General features: G+C 42.3%; 1 protein-coding gene across 4 annotated transcripts in view; it reads right to left on the bottom strand.

The window, feature by feature from the left end:
* The window catches only part of ankrd50 (ankyrin repeat domain 50), a 32,600-nt gene that overhangs the window by 2,379 nt on the left and 7,721 nt on the right, over nt 1–22,500 (bottom strand). For 2 of the 4 annotated variants that reach the window (XR_008909257.1, XR_008909259.1), the window contains exons 4-6: nt 16,213–19,718; nt 13,258–15,784; nt 10,861–10,970 (exon numbers count right to left, since the gene is read on the bottom strand). Coding sequence is in view for 1 of the 4 variants with exons in the window: in XM_056769773.1 (XP_056625751.1) it covers nt 16,216–19,718 (3,503 nt within the window). In the remaining 3 variants the exon portion in view is untranslated. Of the gene's footprint in view, nt 1–10,860; nt 10,971–12,669; nt 15,802–16,212; nt 19,719–22,500 lie in introns of those variants that run through there. The other 2 variants (XR_008909258.1, XM_056769773.1) reach the window with 2 other exon arrangements.

The following is a 22,500-nucleotide window of genomic DNA, read 5'->3' as shown; positions in this document are numbered from 1 at the left end:
ATGAAGATCTTCCCATTCAGAACGGAGACGTATGGATAAAGCACTTCTCAAACCTCTTTAGTAAAATAAACAAGAGCCATGAACAAACTACATTTTACATTTATATTTAGTCATTTAGCAGACCCTATTATTCAAAGCGACTTACAAGTGGGGTAGGTAATGGAAGCAATTGGGACAGCACAAGTACAACAAAAGCATAAGTGCAATCAAAAAGAAGACTGGTCTCATATAGCCTAACACATTATACAGAATCATTCATTCATACATTTTTTTTTTTTTTTTGGGTAGAGAAGAGAATAGAGTCAGAACAGATCAGTAAGATGTTGGCGGAAGAGATGTGTTTTCAGGTGTTTCTTAAAGATGGCTACAGAATCTGCAGATCTTGTAGCAGTGGGCAGATCATTCCACATAGGTCGAACAGATCCGGAGAAGGTGCGCGAGAGGTGCGTGATCATCGATCACCACTCCTAGGTTTCGTGCCTTTCTGGAAGATGTGATGGTTGATGAGCCAAGTTGAATGGAGAGGCTGTGATGAGTCTTTGTATCAGCCGGGATTACAAGCAGTTCTGTTTTTGAAAGGTTCAGCTGTAGGTGATGGCCGTTCATCCAGAGCGAGATGTCGGCTAGGCAGGCTGAAATGCGTGCAGAAACAGTCGGATCATCTGGACGAAAAGACAGGTAGAGTTGTGTATCATCCGCATAGCAGTGATAGGAAAAGCCATGTTTCCTAATGACGGAGCCAAGGGATGACATGTATACAGAGAATAGCAACGGACCAAGCACTGAGCCCTGAGGGACACCTGTGTCGAGATGTTGGGACTCAGATACCTCACCACTCCAAGATACTCTAAATAACCTACCCGAGAGGTAAGACCTGAACCATTGTAGCACCATTCCGGAGACCCCCATAGCCTTGAGAGTGGACAGGACGATGTGATGGTTAACAGTGTCAAAGGCGGCAGATAGATCCAGTAGGTGAGAGTTAGAGGAAGCTCTTTCCAGTCTCAGGGCTTCAATAACAGAGAGCAGCGCAGTCTCAGTGGAATGACTGCTCTTGAACCCAGACTGGTTGCTGTCCAGGAGGTTGTTCTGGGTGAGGAAGGATGAGAGCTGGTTACATACAACATACAACGGTCTGTAGTTTTCTAGCAGTGCAGGGATAAGAGTAGGCTTCTTTAGTAGTGGGGTAATACGGGCCTCTTTGAAGAGTGTAGGAAATGTGCCCGTGGTGAGAGACGAGTTGATAATGTGACTCAGAGAGGGAACAACCGATGGAGAGATGTCCTGGAGAAGATGGGTGGGGATGGGATCTAGAGGGCAGGTAGTCGGGTGGTTAGAAGAAATTACCTTGGAAACTTCCTCTTCAGATAGGAGAGAGAACGAGGGGAACAAGCATGTGTCTGGGGTTTGACTGTGGTCCATAGGCGGTGGCGCAGAGAATTGATTGCTGATGGTGCTCGTTTTCTTTACAAAGAACGATGTAAAGTCGTCAGCTGTTAAGTCTGATGGAGGTGAGGGGGTAGGCGGGCAAAGGAGAGCAGAAAAGGTTTTAAAGAGCATACAAGGGTCAGGAGAGTTGTTGACAAAGCATGGTTGCTGTTTACACATATTCCGCGGTAATTATTAGGGTCGAATTTGTCTCCACTTTTATGGATTGGAGTTATGAGACCTTGGTTCCAGATTGTGGGAAATATACCTGTTTTTAAAATGATATTAAACAGTTTGATATTAAACAAACTAACCTACACAACAAACTATGCACTCTGGAGTCAACAATTAAAGATTACCAAAACCCTTTAGACTATCCAATTACACTCGCTGAACTAGACCAAAATATACCAAAACTTGAATCCCAAAAAGCAAGTGGTATCGACGGTATCCTAAACGAGATGATTAAACACGCAGACCAAAAACTTACACTCGCCATCCTCAAACTGTTTAATATCATCTTTAGTACAGGTATATTTCCCACAATCTGGAACCAAGGTCTCATAACTCCAATCCATAAAAGTGGAGACAAATTCGACCCTAATAATTACCGCGGAATATGTGTAAACAGTAATCTAGGTAAACTCCTCTGTAACATTCTTAACAGCAGACTTCTCCAATATCTAAACAACCAAAACATCCTGAGAAAATGCCAAATTGGTTTCCAACCCAAATACCGCACATCCGATCATATATACACTCTTCATACCTTAATTGACAAAGAAACAAACCAAAATAAAAGAAAGCTCTACTCATGCTTTGTTGACTTCAAAAAAGCTTTTGACTCAATCTGGCATGAGGGACTTTTTCTTCAGTTGATTCAATGTGGCATCGGAGGAAAACACCAATAACACATTTGCAGTTAAAATTGGCAACAAGCACACAGACTTTCTCTCCCAGAGTCGTGGAGTGAGACAGGGCTGTAGTCTAAGTCCTACACTATTTAACATTTACATGAATGAATTAGCTGGAGCTCTAGAACAGTCACCAGGACCCGGTCCGACCTTACAAGACACCGAAGTGAAATGCCTCCTGTTTGCAGACGATCTGGTGCTGCTGTCACCCACAAAAGAGGGTCTACAGCAACATCTGGACACCCAGTACACTTTCTGCCAAACATGGGCCCTATCGGTTAACCTTAAGAAGACTCGAGTCATGATATTCCAAAAAAAGCCCAGTAGCCAAAATCAACATCACCGTTTCAAACTAAACAACGTGCCCCTAGAACACACCAAGAACTACACATATCTCGGTATTAACACCCAATAGAGATTCTGCAAACAGAAATGTGTAAAAACATTCTACGGGTACAGAGAAAAACTCCAAACAACGCCTGCAGAGCAGAATTAGGACTGTATCCTCTAATCATTAAAATACAAAAAAGAGCTTTAAAATTCTACACACACCTTAAGAACAGCGACACAGACACACTCCATCACAAAGCCTTAAGTCATCAAGAGCTGAGCCCAGAGAGAAACCCCTTCATCCAACTGATCTCACAACTAACTCTACAACCCCAAACATGCCCAAGTCAACCCCAAACCCCAGCCAGACTAAACCAAATGATGAAAAGACAAAAAGAGAAATATCTCCAACACTGGACAGAAGCAACAGCTCAGCAAAGTAAACTGGAATGCTATCTGTCACTAAAGAGAGAATATAAAGTGTCAGAATACCTCACAAGCGTATCAGACCCTAAACTAAGAAAAGTGTTGAGCATGTACAGACTCAGTGATCACCAGCTCACTGTAGAGACGGGCAGACACAGACACACATGGACACCGAGAGAAGAGCGACTGTGTCCACACTGCACACACAATCAAGTGGAAACAGAGCTGCACTTTCTCCTCTCCTGTCCCAACTACACACACATCAGAGAAACATTCTTCCCCCAGTTTACAAACTTACACAAAGACTTTGACCAGTTTCAACAAAAGGACAAGATCTCATACATACTGGGAGAAAAGTCAAGAAGCTCAAACCTGGCTGCAAGATATGTCAAGTCCTGCCACGACCAAAGAACAACCAGCACAACACAACACAACACTGACAGGACAACACACACAAACTGACACTGTCACCCTTATTGAGAACTTTAATTAAAACTGTTTTTCTGTTTATATTGAGATGTATATATATATAGATTTTTACTTATAGACTTTTAATTTTATTCTATCTTATTTTTTATCTTAATCTGTATTTCTGCATGTTTATATTTAATCTTGTGCTTTGGCAATGTAAATTTTCTTTTATCATGCCAATAAAGCTCCTTTGAATCTTGAATCTTGAATCTTGAGAGAGAGACAGAGAGAGAGAGAGAGAGAGAGAGAGAGAGAGAGAGAGAGAGAGAGAGACAGAGAGATAGTGAGAGAGATAGAGAGAGAGAGAGACAGAGAGATAGAGAGAGAGAGACAGAGAGATAGAGAGAGAGAGACAGAGAGAGAGAGATAGAGAGAGAGACAGAGAGAGAGAGAGAGAGAGAGACAGAGAGATAGAGAGAGAGAGACAGAGAGAGAGAGAGAGAGAGAGAGAGAGAGAGAGAGACAGAGAGATAGAGAGAGAGATAGAGAGAGACAGAGAGAGAGAGAGAGACAGAGAGATAGAGAGAGAGAGACAGAGAGATAGAGAGAGAGAGAGAGAGAGAGAGAGAGAGATAGATAGATAGATAGAGAGAGAGAGAGAGTCAGAGAGATAGAGACAGAGAGATAGAGAGAGAGAGACAGAGAGATAGAGAGAGAGACAGAGAGATAGAGAGAGAGAGACAGAGAGATAGAGAGAGAGAGACAGAGAGATAGAGAGAGACAGAGAGAGAGAGAGAGAGAGAGAGAGAGAGAGAGAGAGAGAGAGAGAGAGAGATAGAGAGAGACAGAGAGAGAGAGAGAGAGAGAGAGAGAGAGAGAGATGCTTTACTTCAGCTCTTAAAATTTTACAATTTTTTCACCTCTAAACTGAACCAAACCCGACAAAACCCACATTAGATTGAAGATAAAAGAAGAAACTCAGAAGAAAACTGAAGATCAAATTTTTTAAACACTTTCTTTGAATCAATTTTGAATAAGAACAGCAGGAGAGTATTAACAGAGCAACACAGCAGATTTCAACCGGAAATGAACTTCAATCAACAAACAGGCAAGATAAAGTTTTCTTCATCTCTATGACTTTCATAATTACAAAAGAAGAAATACGACAAAGAGACATAAATATTTAACTAGAGCTAAATTAGCAACGAGAGTGAGAGTTAAAGATGGAGAGAACAGAGACAGCAGCAGGAGAACTCCTCCCCCCCGACACATCACATATCCACTGAGAGTCAAGAGTGCCAAAGACAAGAAAACATACAAACACCATCTACTCAAGACTAACCCTGAGACTCTAATGGCTGATTACTTTCACAAAGGAGACAAATCTAAAATCACAAATCTGCTGCTCTACACTGAAAACTGCAGTGTTTGGCACACAGTCATCTGCAAATATTACACGAATGTTAGAAAACACGGCATCTGTAATGGGAGACAAATTCAAATTCATGAGGAAGAAGAAGAAGACTCCAGCAAAGCATTTATGACCGTAAACATTTATCACAACGGGACCATAATGTTTCAAGGGAATGAAGCAAGTCTCAAGTCTGTTCAGGAGAACTTTAACAGTCTGAAAGCGCTGGTAGAGACTGAGAAACAGGCAAAGACAGAAGACAGCCATGCTGAGACCCAGAGCTCAGGGGCGGAGCTAGAGGAGGAGGAGGAGCTTATCCTGGACTGTGATACACAGCTGGAGGAGTCTGTCACTCAGATACGGAACAGTCTTTCCCTTCAGGAGGTGGAACTGGTGGAACTCAGAGAACTAATGCTATCACACACAATATCAAATGAGACCATGAAAAATCTAGAAAACCAACTTCATCAGATGAAAAAAGAATTTAAAGCGAGTGTTAAAGAGCTGAGAGGAGAAATTAAAGGACTGCAACAAGAAAGAGAGACAATAAACAGAGAGCTAAAAAGTGTCAGAGAGGAGCTGACTCTCAGAGAAATACAAAGCCTGAAAAAACAGACCTCCATACACGAGTCCTCCATACAATCCAACTTAAATAACACTGAACCATCAACACATCCACTTCTGACACCTCCTGAGACAAACACGCCAACAACACAGACTGATTCCTCTGAACAAACCCAGGATCAAGAGAACACATCGACATTTGCAGAAATAGTCATTTTAATGGACTCAAATGGCAAGTTCATCAATGAAAAACAGCTCTTTCCAAACCACAAAACAGTGAAACTTTGGTGCCCAAACACAGACAGTGCCCTTCGACAACTCGACAAAGAAAAACTGGATGACCCCAGTCACATCATCATACATGTGGGGACGAATGACCTGCGGACACAACAGGAGCGAGTGGCACAGTCGGTTAAGAACGTGGCAATTAAAGCAACACAGACGTTCCCAACATCAAAAGTAGTCATCTCAACAATACTGCCCAGAACTGATTTCCACCTGCGCACAATACAGAGAGTCAACACAGACATCTCACGTGGATGTGCCGGAATACCAAACGTTCACCTTGTACATCATTCTACATTGAACATTGACGATCTTCACGACCACGTCCACTTGCGTAAAGACTGTGTGAATGTGTTCGCCAAAAATCTCAAAGATGTTGCACTTGGCAGAACCCCTGGCAGTCCCAGCAAGAATCCAACAATCCTCAGCAAAAGAGACGCTTCCTCCACACATCACCACACGAGGTCTTCTCCCCAAATCCAGATGAATGCTATCACGCAGTGCCCTGGAGAATCCATCAACAGCATCCTATGTCTCAAAACTGTCACCCTGTCCCCCTGTACCCACATCCTGAACAACAGCAACCACGTTTTCGACCTTTACACCCTAACCCTAACCCCATCACCGACAGCAACACCAAGACCATGAGCCACCACATCAACAGCGGAGAAAAGAGCAACTACTGAGAAACGCCCCGAGGACGGAGCAGATGTCCATTCCACAACCCAACCCATACAGATCAGAACGGCCGGAGCAACTCAACTACGCTGCAGCCTTAAAAGGCCAAAAGGACACCGAAAGCACCAATCTAAGAGAGATTAAAGACATGCTGAACTTAATCTGTACGCGGCTGATGGACAAGTAGTGAGTAGCAAATAACAAACTGATTTGAATTACAATAATATCAATACAGTATTAACAGTATGCTAAAAGTAGCCTTTATGTATACTCAATGGGTTTAAGTCGGGTTGGTTCTATTTTAGAGGAATGTTAAGACTTTTAAGATTGTTAAAATTGTTTGTGAACACATGAAACCTCTGACAATTACACTGTGGAACATTCAGGGAATACATTCATCCAGTTTGGGATGTAAAACCAAAACCCTGGACTTTAAGAAAAGTGTTTTAGACACAGACATAATAATATTGCAAGAAACATGGCGCAGAACTGATGAGGTCACTTTTTGTCCCCCAGGTTATCGTGAAATATCACTATCATCTCAAAAACATGAAAAAATTACACGTGGGAGAGATTCAGGCGGAACAATCATTTGGCACAAGCTTGAAATTGATAAATACATCCAACTTATAAAAAAAGAAGAATCACATGTCTGGCTGAAAATCAATAATCAACTCAGTCAAACTACAAAAGATATATATTTATGTGCCCTTTATATTCCTCCCTCTGAATCTCCCTATTATAATGAAAACATCTTTGAAACCCTCCACAGTCAAATTAATCATTTCCAGGCCCTAGGAAGTGTGTTGGTATGTGGGGATCTCAATGCAAGAACAGGGTCCTTACCCGATTACACCACTGATAATGGTAATAATTATATATTTGGACAAAGCTTTCAACAAAACAGTGTACATTTATCAAGAAATAACTTTGATACACAAGTCAATAAAAATGGAAAACTTTTAATTGAGCTCTGCAGAAGTCTGGGTATATACATCATCAATGGCAGAGTGAGAGGAGATTCTCTAGGACGATACACATACGGTTCCTCTCATGGTTGCTCTACAGTTGACTACATGATCACAGATTTAGATCTGTTCTCTTTCAAAGCATTCATTGTCAAACCACTAACACCACTCTCAGACCACAGCCAAACTATTCTATATCTAAAAAGGGAAGAAAACACAAACATACATCCACAACCTGAACCCAGTGAGCTATATAACATTAAAAAGAATTATAGATGGTCTCAAAATAGCACTGAACAGTACCTGACCGCAAATGACCACCCTCAAGTACATTTACTCTTAGATAACTTCACAGAAAAAACATATTCTCCTAATGCTGATGGTGTGAATGTGGCGGTAAAAAACATAAATGACATATTTGATTGTTTAGCAACACTATCCAACCTTAAAATCACCAAAAAACCTCTTGAGAAAAAACGAGAACACTGGTTTGATTCGGACTGTAAAAGAATACAAAAAAATTTAAGACATCTTACAAATCAAAAGCACAGACAAGCAGACAGTGCAGATATACGTCTCCGTTATGGCGAGGAACTAAAGACATATAAAAATACACTCAGAAGAAAGAAAGAACGATACATCCAAAATCAGCTTAAAAAATTTAAGAATCTATCCATTCAAACAGTTTTTGGGACAACTGGAATCTCTTGAATAAAAAGAACCATGAGCCAATAACTATTCAAAACGGAGACACCTGGAAAAATCACCTCGAACAACTTTATTGTAAAATAAACATGAATAAAGAACCAACACAGATATATGAAAAACTAAACCATATGGAAAACATAATTGGCAAATACCAAAATCCACTAGACTACCCAATCACTGAAAAAGAGCTCACTGATAAAATGGAGAAGCTGACTGCAAAAAAGTCAAGTGGACTAGATGGCATCCTAAATGAAATGATAAGAAATATAAATCACAAATTCAAACTGGCCATACTGAAACTATTTAACCTGATTTTAAGTGTTGGATATTTCCCAGACATATGGAATAAAGGACTCATAACGCCCATTTTTAAGAGAGGAGACAAATCAGATCCAAATAATTACAGAGGGATCTGTGTGAGCAGTAATCTGGGGAAAATGTTCTGCAGCATCATCAACACAAGACTCATACACTTCATCACAGAACATAACGTCATAAACAAAAGTCAGATTGGTTTTTTACCAAATTATAGAACATCAGACCATATCTTCACACTACAAACCCTGATCGATAAATACATTAATCAAAAAAAGACAAAAATATTTGCTTGCTTTGTAGACTTCCAAAAAGCCTTTGATTCAATTTGGCACGAAGGTCTGCTGTCTAAACTTATGGAATCAGGCATTGGGGGTAATGTATACAACATTATTAAAACAATGTATTTAAACAATCAATGTGCAATCAAAATGGGAAATAAACAAACAGAATTTTTTCCTCAAGGAAGGGGGGTGAGACAGGGATGTCCACTATCACCGACCCTCTTCAATATCTACATTAATGAATTGGCAAAACATCTAGAACAAAACGCAGCACCTGGTCTCACACTACATGACTCAGACATAAAGTTTCTGATGTTCGCGGATGATCTGGTCCTTCTATCTCCAACTCAAGAGGGTCTACAGCAAAGCCTAGACACTTTACATAAATTCTGTCAGACCTGGGACCTGACTATTAACACCAACAAAACCAAAATATTAAGATTCCAGAAAAGACCCAGAAATCAGGGAAAAACACGAAATTTCACCCTTGGTGCCACCAAAATTGATCACGTCTCATACTACACATACCCCGGGTTGAAAATAAGTGCCACTGGAAACCTAAAGCAGGCCATGAATGAACTGAAAGAGAAAGCAAGAAAGGCTTTTTACAGCATCAAAAAAATCGATCCAAATTGAAATACCAATTAGAATCTGGCTGAGAATATTTCAATCTGTTTTAGAACCGATTGCACTGTATGGCAGTGAAGTGTGGGGTCCTCTCCTGAACCATGAGTTCAACACATGGGACAAAACACCGATCGAAGCCTTACATGCTGAGTTCTGTAGGAGTATCCTCAGAGTCCAGAGAAACACACCAAACAATGCATGTAGAGCAGAACTGGGTCAATATCCTCTACTGATGCGCATTCAAAAACGAACAATCAAATTTTGGAAACATCTAAAACTGAGTGACCCCAACTCGTTTCACTTTAAAGCCGTTAAACACCAGGAACTAAACACTGAAAGAAGTAGAATGATTCAGATGATCCTAAAGCTACAAAATCAAACTAACACAACTAACAACACTCAGCATCACGACACTGACACACTCATACACAACATTCAACCCAATCACATGATAAAAGTCCAAAAAGAAAATTACCTGACTTACTGGACTGAATCAACAAGAAAACAAATTAAACTTGAATGTTATTTGACCCTAGATAGAAATTATACAACAGCAGAATATCTGAGTATAGTGAAAGATTATAAATTAAGAAGAACAATGACGAGATACAGACTGAGCAATCACACTCTTCACATAGAGAAGGGGAGACATCGACAGAACTGGTTACCTAAAGAGAACCGCATCTGCCCATACTGTGAGAGAGGAGATGTAGAGACAGAACAACACTTCTTCATCAACTGCCCAAACTATCAAGACATTAGAAGGAAATTCTATCCCAAATTTGAAATCAATTGCCCCGACTTCAGGAAATTAGACAACAATACACAACTGCAATATTTATTAGGAGAGAAACAGGATTGTATTTTACTAGCAGCACAATACATTGATGCCTGCCATAACAAAAGGGAGGAGTCGACCAATCAGTGATGCGCTCACAAACGTACACACACACATATAAAATGTTTTTGTTTTGTTTTGTTATTCCTAAAATGTGTATTGTTTGATTTAATGTATATTGTTTGTTTTTCATCTGTTCTAGATGTACTGTACATGTTATAAATGCTTTGGCAATACATTGTAACAATTGTCATGCCAATAAAGCACACTTGAAACTTGAAAAATTGAAATTGAGAGAGAGAGAGAGAGAGAGTGAGAGATAGAGAGAGAGAGACAGAGAGATAGAGAGAGAGAGAGAGTGAGAGATAGAGAGAGAGATAGAGAGAGAGAGTGAGAGATAGAGAGAGAGAGACAGAGAGATAGAGAGAGAGAGAGAGTGAGAGATAGAGAGAGAGATAGAGAGAGAGAGAGAGAGAGAGAGAGAGAGAGTGAGAGAGAGAGAGAGAGAGAGAGAGAGAGAGAGATGAGAGCGTTCTTTGTGTGTGGATTCATGAATAGATTGACCTCCACCAATCAAGAGAGCCAGCAGCACATACATAACACATGACTAGATAGAGATTTTCAACACATAAATACTCTTCAAACATTAACATTGTGTGTGTGATTGACAAACCTTCAGATGATGACTTAAGTCGATCACACACGAGACGTCTGGAGTGACAGGAGGAGGTAGGAGGGGTTTATTCTTCTCCAGAACAGAGACACTTCAGGTCTACAGAAAGTCTTTGTTCATCAGATGAAAGAAAAATGATAAATGAAATAAATCAGCATGTGTCTGTTCATCCTCTCGTTTCATCACATCAGAGTTCAGAGAGAGAGAGTGTTTTGTGTTCAGGGCGAGTTCAGACCGGCTCACAATAACACACCTGACGTCTTCATCACAGGTAAACACACCTGTTCATTCTCAACAGATCTCTCTCTCACACACACACACACACACACACACACACTCTCTCTCTCTGTGAGTTACACACGCAGGTGTTCACTGTCACTATAAAAACACAAAAGGACTGGAGATGACAGAGTCATATTTACTTTGCTGCTCTTATTGTGTAGGACTGAAAGAGAAAGAACACTCTTGTCCTGCTCCTGAACTCTAAAGTCTCGTTTGTTTAAAGCGTCTCAATGCTGCACAAAGAGACCAGTGGAGACCAGCAGGTGAAGACCGTCATCTTCTGACATGATGAATATGTGACACAACGGATCCTTTCACACACATTAATAATAAGACGTTGTTTTGACATCAGTGGTGCAGTTACACAACAGTCAGTGTGTATTATACATGTCATGTGTTCATAGAATAAGATTCAATCTGAATGTGACTCCTGAGGTCTGTCAGCGTGAACTACAGATGTTTAGCTCTTGTGTTATAATGTCTAAATGGGTAAAATGTCAAATCACTGTTATGACACAGCAGTTTTGTGTAATATTGTGTGTGTGTGTGGACCGAGACACTGAACACATGATTACAGATGATTGTTAACTGTACACCTGCTGTCCATCATCACATTCAGCTTTAATAATTCAACCGTCTGTTAGCTGAAAACACTCAATGTCAGTTAGAACACCTGCCACTGTTTCTCCTCCCACAATGCCCTGCTGCGGGACAACAGATGACTGTCATCACACACACACACAAACACACACAGATCAACAACTGAGAGCTGAGAGACTTGCAGTTCACAACAGTCACATACACTCAACACACACACTCACACAAACACGCACACACACACACAGCTCTTTGTCCTCAAACAAACCCAATCATCACACACCAAACACACACACAGGACGATGGACACAATTCTCTCTCTCACACACATTTGTAAATTGTGTTTTATCTGAGAGTTTGTTGCTGAAGTGAGTACATAAATATCATGATATCAAAGGTGAATGAATGGTTAAAGAGCTTCAGGGAATATACAGGCACACACACACACACACACACACTGGTGATGTGACCCTGACTGACCTTTGACCTCTGTGTGTTAGACTGGGTGAGGGGTCGAGACGCTTCTGTTTCTTTAATGATAACAGTAATGAATGCAGACAGATGAATGTTAGACGTGCTGCTCGTCTGAATCTGGTTCATCATTGAAATAAAGAAGATAATCCTTCCCTGCTTATCAATATGTGCTTTAATGTTTCCATGAATGAAACACAAATATTGACAAATGTTGTGTTACACATGGACTGCAAATGTCTCCAGACACAAACAACTTGACATGTACAAAATGAATGAAGGATGTTCATATCTATTGAGTGATGTTATTCAGATCTGCAACACCTCTTACACAGTACATGTTTACAAATCATGCCGTTACCAAGACATCTGCAATTATAAACATTATAAACATTATAAACATTACAGTAGTACTTGTGTAAAAATCATGATTTAAGCACAGATCTGAAACTCACCAGACCCTCACACACACACACACACACACACACACACTGCTGTCCCTTCCAAACCCACCCCCACGGTCACAGAGTTTTACATGAGAGAACATGAACACAAGTGTGTGTGTGTGTGTGTGTGTGCATCTTGACTTAAGATTCTGTCTGTCTGAATGTTCTGATGCCTGCAGACAAAAACTCCCTAAAAACAGCTCAACCGTGTCCTCATGACACACACACACACACACACACGCACACACACACACTTGAAGGCGTCTCTTCACACACATCCTCATTGTCTCTGTCTGCATCCGGTCTCCACAGATTTTGATTTCTCTCCCAAACTCACACACTATTATCACAACTGTCAATCTTGAGATGACAATCATTATTTTTGATATATTGTGTGATACTATTGTCTACACACTTTACTGATTTAACAAAATAAACTTCTTTAGACTTCAGTGAATCCAGATGCTATGAGTCAAATGTGATGTGGAGCACAAAATACAAAATAATTATTATAAGCTTTACATATACTGACATATTTACACATATAATGAGTGTTTTACAGCTTGTATATATATGTGTGTGTGTGTGTCTGTGTTTGTACCTGCAGCAGCTTGTGTCGTTCAGCTCTTCACCCTCATGACTGCAGTTTTCTGTGTTTACGAGATGTTGAGCTGTTGTCAGGAGAACTCGCATCAGAACATCCACAGCAGCTGCAGTGACATCATTACACCACACACTGACACACACACACACACGCAAGCGCACACACACAACCTGCATAAAGAACCCAACACAATCACACTATTAGAATCTATTGATCTATGTCACAGTAGAACAATTAAAGGAATAAAACCACACAATAAACACAACATCTGTCATCAGCCTCATGGTGTTACCTTCACAATACATGCAGCACAAGAGTGAATGAATGATAAAACACATCTCACACATTCTGCTGAAGAAACAAACACACACAGGTCTCGTTCTCACTCTGTGTTTGTGAGTCATGAAGGTTCCTGAGTGTTTCTGAAATCTGTTCTCATCGTGAATCACAGATTTCACTGACTTTACATCCAGTCACAACACTCTTTAGTCATGTTATCTGTGTGTGTGTTTGTGTGTGTAATCTCACACCTCTGGATCAAACCTGTCAGAAGATTTTTTCAACACAATGACATGCTGTCGGTTACTTACACAAGCAGATCAAACGCTAGCGGGTTCAGTCCAGATCACATCTGAAATCTTAAACAAATTAAGATCATGATATAAATGAATCCGACTGATTCACCTTGACATGTTCTATATATTTATATTTAGGATTCTGGAGCATTTCAACAACACTCATGAAATGTGTAACATTGAGGATCTGTACTTCACATCATTCTAAAAACACAAACCTCAAAAACATCTGATCTTACTCAATTCTTTATCATATCAGTTATCAGGTCAGATCTTGTGACAAATGTCACTTTGGACTTAATTGCATAATTCGTTTTCATGCTTATATAAAGGCAAACATTACACGTTAGTTCTAAATGTATTCATTTCCTCTTTTAATCTTCCGTCAGGTGATAAAATACCTCAACGTCCTCAGAAAACTCTCTTGATGTTTCTTTAACTCTTATGAGTAACAGCAAACGGCACACATGGAGAAGAAAAGTCACATGGACAGATGAATTGCTTTGGCAGAAAGGCAGATATGTTTATTAAGCACTTTAATATGTCAAATAATGGAGCTCAATATAGCAGAAAAAAAATCAAAATGTAAATGTTTTCAATGTGAATAGTCTGCTTGAGTTTAACTTCAGGTTCAGAAGTGAAGACGAGAGAAAGAAAGAAACAGATGGCTTGAGATTACTGAATACTGTCCAGGGTTCCTCTCTCTCTCTCTCTCTCTCTCTCTCTCTCTCTCCCTCTCTCTCTGAAACACAACACGGACGAGAGCAGCACACAGATGTCGTCTCACCGTTTTAACTTTGGCTTGAAGAGAACAGATTTCAACCCCAGTCCTGAAACACAAATCTTCCTGCCGTCTGCTGCTCGACATGAGTTCAAAATAACGTTTACATCTGAAATCCCTGACACAAGCTTCCGTCTCTGAGAACTCAGCATTGAGCACCGAACTCAATACACAGTTTAAATATGTAAATAAAGCAACAGAAAAATACACAAAAAATAACAAAACAGGTCCCACAGGGACTAAATGATGAAGTGAAGGAGGAGGATCTCTTCTGTATCGCCACAAACACTCAACACAACATGAGATAAGATCTTCCACGCTCAGGCCAAACCAAATGAGAAAAACTAAACAAAAGCAAAACATAGCACCATGATATTATCAGAAAGCACACACAACCGCTCTTTTACCAATCGTGATAATGAGAAAAACATCTTCTGCATACAGAAAGTGAAGTCTGTGTTTAGATCCAGAATTGTGACAATCATACACACTCAATTTGAAGAATCTTGGAGTTTGCAGTTTTTTGTTGTTGTGGCGTCTATAATCCATGAATATTTGAATGTGGAAAATGTTTTACAGAATTTACGGCTATTTTCAATGACCCACAAACACATTACAGTCATGAGAATGACATTTCTTTACATAACGATGAGAATTTGTCACAATGCAGAACATCTCAGTCGCCCTAAACACAGACTACATTTAAAACTGATCTATATACATAAGTTTTGAGTGAAAAACGTTAGCGTGAGATTTATATGAATATTGAATGACTCAATATACAATGTTTGTCAATGTACTCCAGTGGCACATTGCTGTCAGTTTGAAAGACAAAACAAACATAAAACACAAACGTACAGCCGTTTCTGAACATAATTCTGATAGGAACGACGCATCAAAAGACAAAAAATACAATTTAGGTCAAAAAAGAAAGAAAATGTAGAAAAGGGAGAAAGTGCATCCACTGCCTATTAAATAATTAAGCTTTAAATTAAAAGCATCCGTGTGCATCATGATCATCATCGACAGGCACAAGTTTCCACCGCGCCACCTGATGGCTCCTTCACTTCTCTCACGCTGCTTTCTTCTTCTTTACACCAACCACAGTCCATGAAAGCGTTTGCTTTGGCACAGTCTCTTTCTGAATGAGGCGTAAAGATGAAGACATCTGAAAGAGCAACAGAACTACTCGGGTCAGTGTTTGGTTTAGTTCAGGGTACATACAGGAAATAATCATTGTCAATGGTTTCAAACAAAACTCAGCTCACACAAAAGCACAAATTCTCTCATCATTGAGTTACCCTCAGCTTGTTCCAAACCTGTCTAAATGTCTTTGTTCTGCTAAACACAAAGGAAGATATTTGAAAGACGGTCAGTAACCAAACAGATCTTATCCCCCATTGACTGCCATAGCAGGGAAGATAAATACTTTGGGAGTCAAATGTGTTTGGTTACTGACATTCTTACAAATATCTTCTTTTGTGATCAGCAGAAGGAAATTGATACAGATGTGGAACAATATGAGTGTGAGTAAATGTTTTTTGGTGAACCAACCCTTCAAGGAAGAAAAGAACAGATGAAACATGCCATCCTCACCAGTTATAACGGCGTCTCTTTCTTACAGTCTGATCCTTCAATCTGCAGCTGTAGGGCTTGTTTCAAGCTTATTTCAGTCTCTGCTATTTGGTAACTGTCTAAGAGGTCCTGATGTCCTCTGCTGGGAACTGTTCTGGGGACCGAAACCCTCCCCAGAAACACCTGGTGTCCGTGCAGATGATAGTTGGGATTGGTCAGTATGCCGTTCCTCTTTTTCTCAGCACAACTCTGATGTGAGTGAATGTAAAACTGCTCGTGCACTTGAGGACAGTCCAGAGAACTGGACTTAGCCATTAAAATCTCACACTGTGGGTCTTTCAGTGCGATGCCGGACACCGGCTTACTGAGTCCAAGTTTCTTGTCAAACTGAGTCAGCTCGTACTCCAGAACCTGAGAGCTGTTCTTGGACTTTTTCTTCTCACCAGACGTTCCTTTGTTTGAGCAGCCGTAGCCGTTCTTGGAGGCGTTAGTGGACTTGAGACCTGGTTTTATGTGGCTCCAGTCGAACTCTGTGGTGGGAGAGCCCGGCTGAGTGCTGACAGATCTGGTGGTGGAAGATGGAGAAACGATGGACTGACGACTGCGACTGCGAGGCAGCGAATGCTGTTGGATCTGCTCAATGAAGGAAAGAGTGTGGACGCTGTCGATGGGAACGGTCTGGGCTGTGGCAGTGGATGAAGTGGTCCTCAGTGAAGAGTTCTTTGAACTTTTGAGGGAGTTGTTGGAGAGAGAGGACTTCTGCCTGTCCACCGTTGAGTCCGGTGACTCTGACGGAGAGCTGAAGGCACGGATGGGTCCGTTGGATCGGCAGCGGTCTCCAGCTCCGGTGCTTCCAGAGCTGCTGGACTTTATAGTGAGAGACTGAACTTTGGCACTTACTGACGCCGGCGTTTGTTGCTCAAGCGTGTGAATGGGAGACGGGTTGCAGCCGTTCAGACTTGTGCCGCCGTATTTCTCCAAGAGTTTAGTGATGGACGTGTGACCGCCTTTGGCCGCCACTCTCATGGCCGTTCGGCCAAACTGATCGGCGTGATTGGGATCTGCACCGTGTTCTAGAAGAATCTGAACCACATCGACGTGTCCTTCCTGAGCGGCGATGCAGAGAGCGGTGGCACCCTGGTTACACGTGTGGTCTACGCCAGTACCACTGTCGATCAAAATCCGAACAACTTTCACGTGACCCTGCCAGGCTGCAGACTGGAGAGCAGATCTCTTTTCATTATCACACGAGTTCACGTCAGCATGATTGTTGATCAATAGTCTGACCATCTCTAGGTGTCCCTGCCAACATGACACGTGCAGCGCTGTCCTTCCTTCTGTGTCACTGGCCTCAGCGTTGGCTCCATTTTCCAGAAAGTACTCTGCCATGGCCAGCTGATTCTCAAGCGCCAGGATGTAAAGAGTCGGACGGCCATCCGCATCCTTGAAGTCAATATCAGCCCCGTGACTCAGCAACAACTCCACGATATCCCGGTGTCCCTCCAGCGCTGCAACTCTGAGAGCGTTTCTCCCATCGTACCCTCGCTGGTCCAGAGATGACTCAGTCTCCAGCAGGATGTGCAGGCAGTCATAATGACCCTCTTGAGCAGCTAAAATCAAAGGCATGCGTCCGTCATTGTCAATTTCCGAGCATCGGGCGCCTTGTTCGATGAGCGCATCACACACTTGTCTGTGTCCCTCAAAAGCTGCCATGTGTAGCGGCGTCCAGCCCGCATCATCTCGATGGTTCTCATCCAGTCCTCTGTCCAGCAGAGTTCTCACCACCTCCACGTTCCCCTGTGCAGACGCAATGCTCAGGACGGTCCTGCCTTCACTGTCAATACTGTCCACCGCCGCGCCCCAGAAAAGCAGCGTGTTGACAACAGAAGCGTGTCCCATAGACGCCGCGGCGAGCAGAGGAGTTCTCCCATTATTATCAGTGTGATCCACATCCGCTCCTCCTTCTAGAAGCAGATCTACAACGTCCACGTGGCCTTCGTAGGCAGCCACCAGCAGCGGCGTCATGCAGTCTTTGTCGCAGTGGTCCACCTCGGCTCCGCGGTCGATCAGTAAGCTCACGACAGCGCCGTGACCCTTGCTGGCGGGCACACAAAGAGCGGCTACAGACAGTGCGGTCCTGCCATCCACGTCCTGGTGGTTCACCTCGGCCCCGTGACCCAGCAGATGCTCCACGATCTCTCTGTGACCCATGTAGGCCGCAGCGATCAGTGCAGTTCGTCCTTCATTATCGGCCTTGTTGACTTCAGCTCCGTGCTGTAGAAGATTGAGGACGATGTCTTCATGACCTCCCCAAGCGGCCGCTCTCAGAGCTGTCCTGCTGTCTGCGTCTGCGCAGTCCACCCTGGCGCCTGCGTACAGAAGCGCGGACACCACCTCCGAGTGACCTCCCCAAGCCGCCGACCTAAGGGCAGTCCAGCCATCGTGGTCCGTGTGGTTGATGTTAGCGTCGCAGCCGATGAGACAGTTGACTACCTTGGTGTGACCCTGTCTCGCAGCAAGAGTAAGCGCTGTTTGTCCGTGGTTGTCCTTCAACTCCATGTCTGATTTTCTGGAGATGAGGAGGTTCACCACATCCAGATTTCCACTGTAGGCAGCATTGGCTAACAGAGTTCTCCCGCTGGAGTCGGTTTGATCGAGGGACGCTCCGTTATCCAGTAGAGTCCTGATGGAGTCCTCGCGTTCAAGGGCCTGCTGCACGATACATGAAGAACGATCATCTTCACTGCTGACGTGAGCACCTGCTTTGACCAGCAGTTGAAGGACTTCCTGCTCCTTGGGTATGGAGGTGGACAGCGAGTCTTTAGCGGGTGTGCCGTTCCACACCATCCACAGAGCGAGATGAAAGGGCTCGATCTTCAGGTTGGAGTTGATGAGATGATAGGCAAACTCCTGAACCTCTAGCGGTTTAAGCTGCTTGGCTCTGCACGTGTAACTCATAGCCATCATACGATGTCCTTCGGCTGCATTGCAAAGGTACTTTTGTGTGCAGTGTTTAACATCCAGGAGCCATTCTGCGAAACTGTAGTGAAACAAGATCTTTGTGTTGGCCAGTCCGTTGACAAGCAGCTTGGAGAGAATGTCTGTCTTCTTCTGAAAGTCCTCCATGGTCAGAGTGGTGTTTTTAGTCCAGACGGCGTGATAGAGCTCTCGGATGGTCAGCGGCCTGCAGGCAGACAGAATCACGTTGAGGACGGGCTGGACTTTGGCGAACTGCTTTCTAACAAACAGTCTCTGGCAGAGCCACAGGTAGAGTCCGTTCAGAGTGCCAGGGATGTCTCGAATCTCCCGAAGCATGATGAAGTTTTCCACCACTCCGTCCAGAACACGCTCAAGGTACAGGAAGCACCCGCTGCTTTTGATGTGAAGTTGGTTCAGCATCTCAGCCGTCTCCTTGGTGAGGTGTTGCCGCAGCGCCTCCTCCTGGTCCAGCCGGTGCAGTATGTACTGCTGCACGTCTTTGACTATGTAAGCCTTCCGCAGGTCATCCAGACTGATCTTTGGAAAACCTGCCAAAAAGAAGAAGAGAGATGAAGGCTGATTAGTTTAGAGGCTACACACAAGTTTGAATGCATACAGATGTGACAGAATAAAACACATTCTTACAGCTAATAACACTGACTCCTCACATCTGAAGTAGTAAAGCCACTATAACAGCATGACATAAGAATCAAAATAAGAGAACTACACGTCACACTTCTACAGTAAACTAACAGTCTTCTAGACAATGGATTGTTTAGAGTCACCATGCAATCAAACACAGTGTTGCAGTGATGATTATAAATAATTTATCCATGCACACCATCATTTTTTCAAAATTCATCTTCACTTGTAATCTTTAATCAAAAACATCAAGCTCCTCTCTCCCTCTCAACAACTCTTCACCTCATGAGTTCAACAACAAAAAAAAGGTAGGACTATACTCGCTATCCAATCGCCGGGCATCGTTAGCCGTCCCCTCCAGCCCAATCTTACAACCAACCAAACAAATGAGAAGTGTAAAACAAAGCCCCGCCTGCATTTTTTTCTAATTTCAGAAGCCGTTTCACTCAGATATACGTCACGATACAGAAAAGAAGTCAATCGAAACTTCTGTTTAATGGTGACTTTAAGACAAGAGATGTTTTCTGTGTCAGAACTAGGCCACGTCTGTCACCTGTGGGGAATATTACAAGCTTCATATAAACAATAATGTTCACACAACTGAGCAGAAAACAGCTTCACATCTGAGACAACGTGCCTGTTTAACAGAGACCCAAAGGACAAAACAAGCAGATTTCATTACAGTTCTCATGAACTCATGAAGGTCAAAGAAGAATAGAAAGACCCTGAACTTCCGTTCACATACCTCTTAAAGGGACAGTGCACCCAAACATTTAAATTCTGTCATCCTTTGCTCACACTCATGTCATTTCATACCTGTATAAATGATTTTGTTAGGACGAACACAAATAAAGATATTTGGAAGAATGTTAGTCATTTTCAGTTCTAGTTCTCATCAGTGACTACCATAGTAGGAATATTGAATTGGTAGTCAAAAGTGCCAGAGAACTCTAAATTGTTCAAAATATCTTATTATGTGTTCAACCTAACAAAAAACACACCACTGATGACCTGAATGAATGCTTCATAAACCCCTTTGAGATCTCAGCAGCTTTAATTCTTTGTCTCTGGTGCTTCAAGCTCGAGGCGACGGTCGACAGCTGAGTGAAATTGAACCCACAGCGTGAGACACACCTGTGGAAAATCATCCCACCTTCAGTCATGTGTCTCTTCTTCTCTCACATGCCGTTGGCTGTCATTATAAAGTTAACATCTAACATTCACTTGAGTGGAACACACTGCTGACTAGTGGATATAATCAACATCTGCCCCCGCTCTTACCCTCGGCCCCGCTCCGGGGTTGTTTTTGTCATTCCTGGGGTATTTTCCATGACCTGTCTCACAGGATATCATTCATTTGTGACGCGTCTGACCAACAGCCCTTCACCCCAGCTATTCAAAACACTCAACCGTCTCCATGTGCGACTCCAAATGAAGGAAATAGAACGAGTGAAAGAGGAAGAGGCCTTGTAGGGGGACTGAAAGTGGGCCAGTGGAACAGATGACCCAAATAAATCCTTAAGCCAGCGGGCCTACACAGAACCAACTCATCTGCTCAAGACATTTTTGCTTTGGAACACTGACACCAGTTCACACCCTTCAAACATCATCTGGAGCATTTAAAGACACCAGAATTCAACCAGAACTAACTAACCCAAACCAGAGAAGAACAACACTGACTTCCATTATATAAACACGAAACAACTGAGACATTTCTCAAAATAACCTCTTTTGCGTTCCACTCAAAATTGCGTGATAAATGACGACAGAGTCTTGATTTTTGGATGAAGTATCATCTTCATTCAGATCTTCTCATAGATCTCATAGACACTAATATCTATGTGTTTTACTATAGTGAATGAGTAAATGCCACAGTATACTGAATTATTTTTCATGTGGGCAAAAATATTACTATTGTATCGTACAAAATAAACTGAATCCAGAAAATGTAAACAAAGAAAAGGGTCCTGACAGTGTTAGCAGTTAATGTACAGAAACACATCGACTTGAACCACTGGCGAGGGTTCAAGGAAACTGTTACGACTTTTCCAGTAACAGGGTTGAGATGTCTCATCTGGCTCTGTCCTGAATGTTTCCACTGAGGAAAATCTTAAACTTCACACCAGGATTCACTAACACAGCCGAGGGCCGAGATCAAGCTCTCGACTAATCACATCATCTCAATCTGACTTGTGTCTCACCCATTACATTCTCACACCACTCGCGTAGCTTCTGTTTCAACTCTTCCTCCTGAGGTCTTCTCAGTTGTCACTCGTGAAGAAAGAGAATCTCAAACGTCTCCTCTAGAGCATCAACAGACATCTCAACAATCATCCGTCAGACACCTCAAACATCATCTGGACTTGATCTATGACCATCAGAGACTCATGATGATGGGCTCTCTGAACTCAGTGTCTGTGCGTGTGGTGATGGTTGTGCATGAGTGAAACATCAAGCGCTCTACATTTGCAAACACATTTGTAATTATGTGAGTGAAGCTCTTAGCAAAGAGAGCAAAGCTTCTAAAAATATACTTGGAAGATCAAGAGAGTGTGTGTGTTTCCATCCAAACCCAACGTTCACATCACACACACACGCATGAGAGAGCTGGATTACTCACACAATCATTGAACACAAGAGTAAATCATGTACAGACGTGTAACAGAAGAACATTCATTCACTTCACTT

This window comes from Triplophysa dalaica, chromosome 16 (genome assembly GCF_015846415.1).
Source record: "Triplophysa dalaica isolate WHDGS20190420 chromosome 16, ASM1584641v1, whole genome shotgun sequence".
NCBI lineage: Eukaryota > Metazoa > Chordata > Actinopteri > Cypriniformes > Nemacheilidae > Triplophysa > Triplophysa dalaica.
This window is presented reverse-complemented; position numbering and strand designations above follow the sequence as displayed.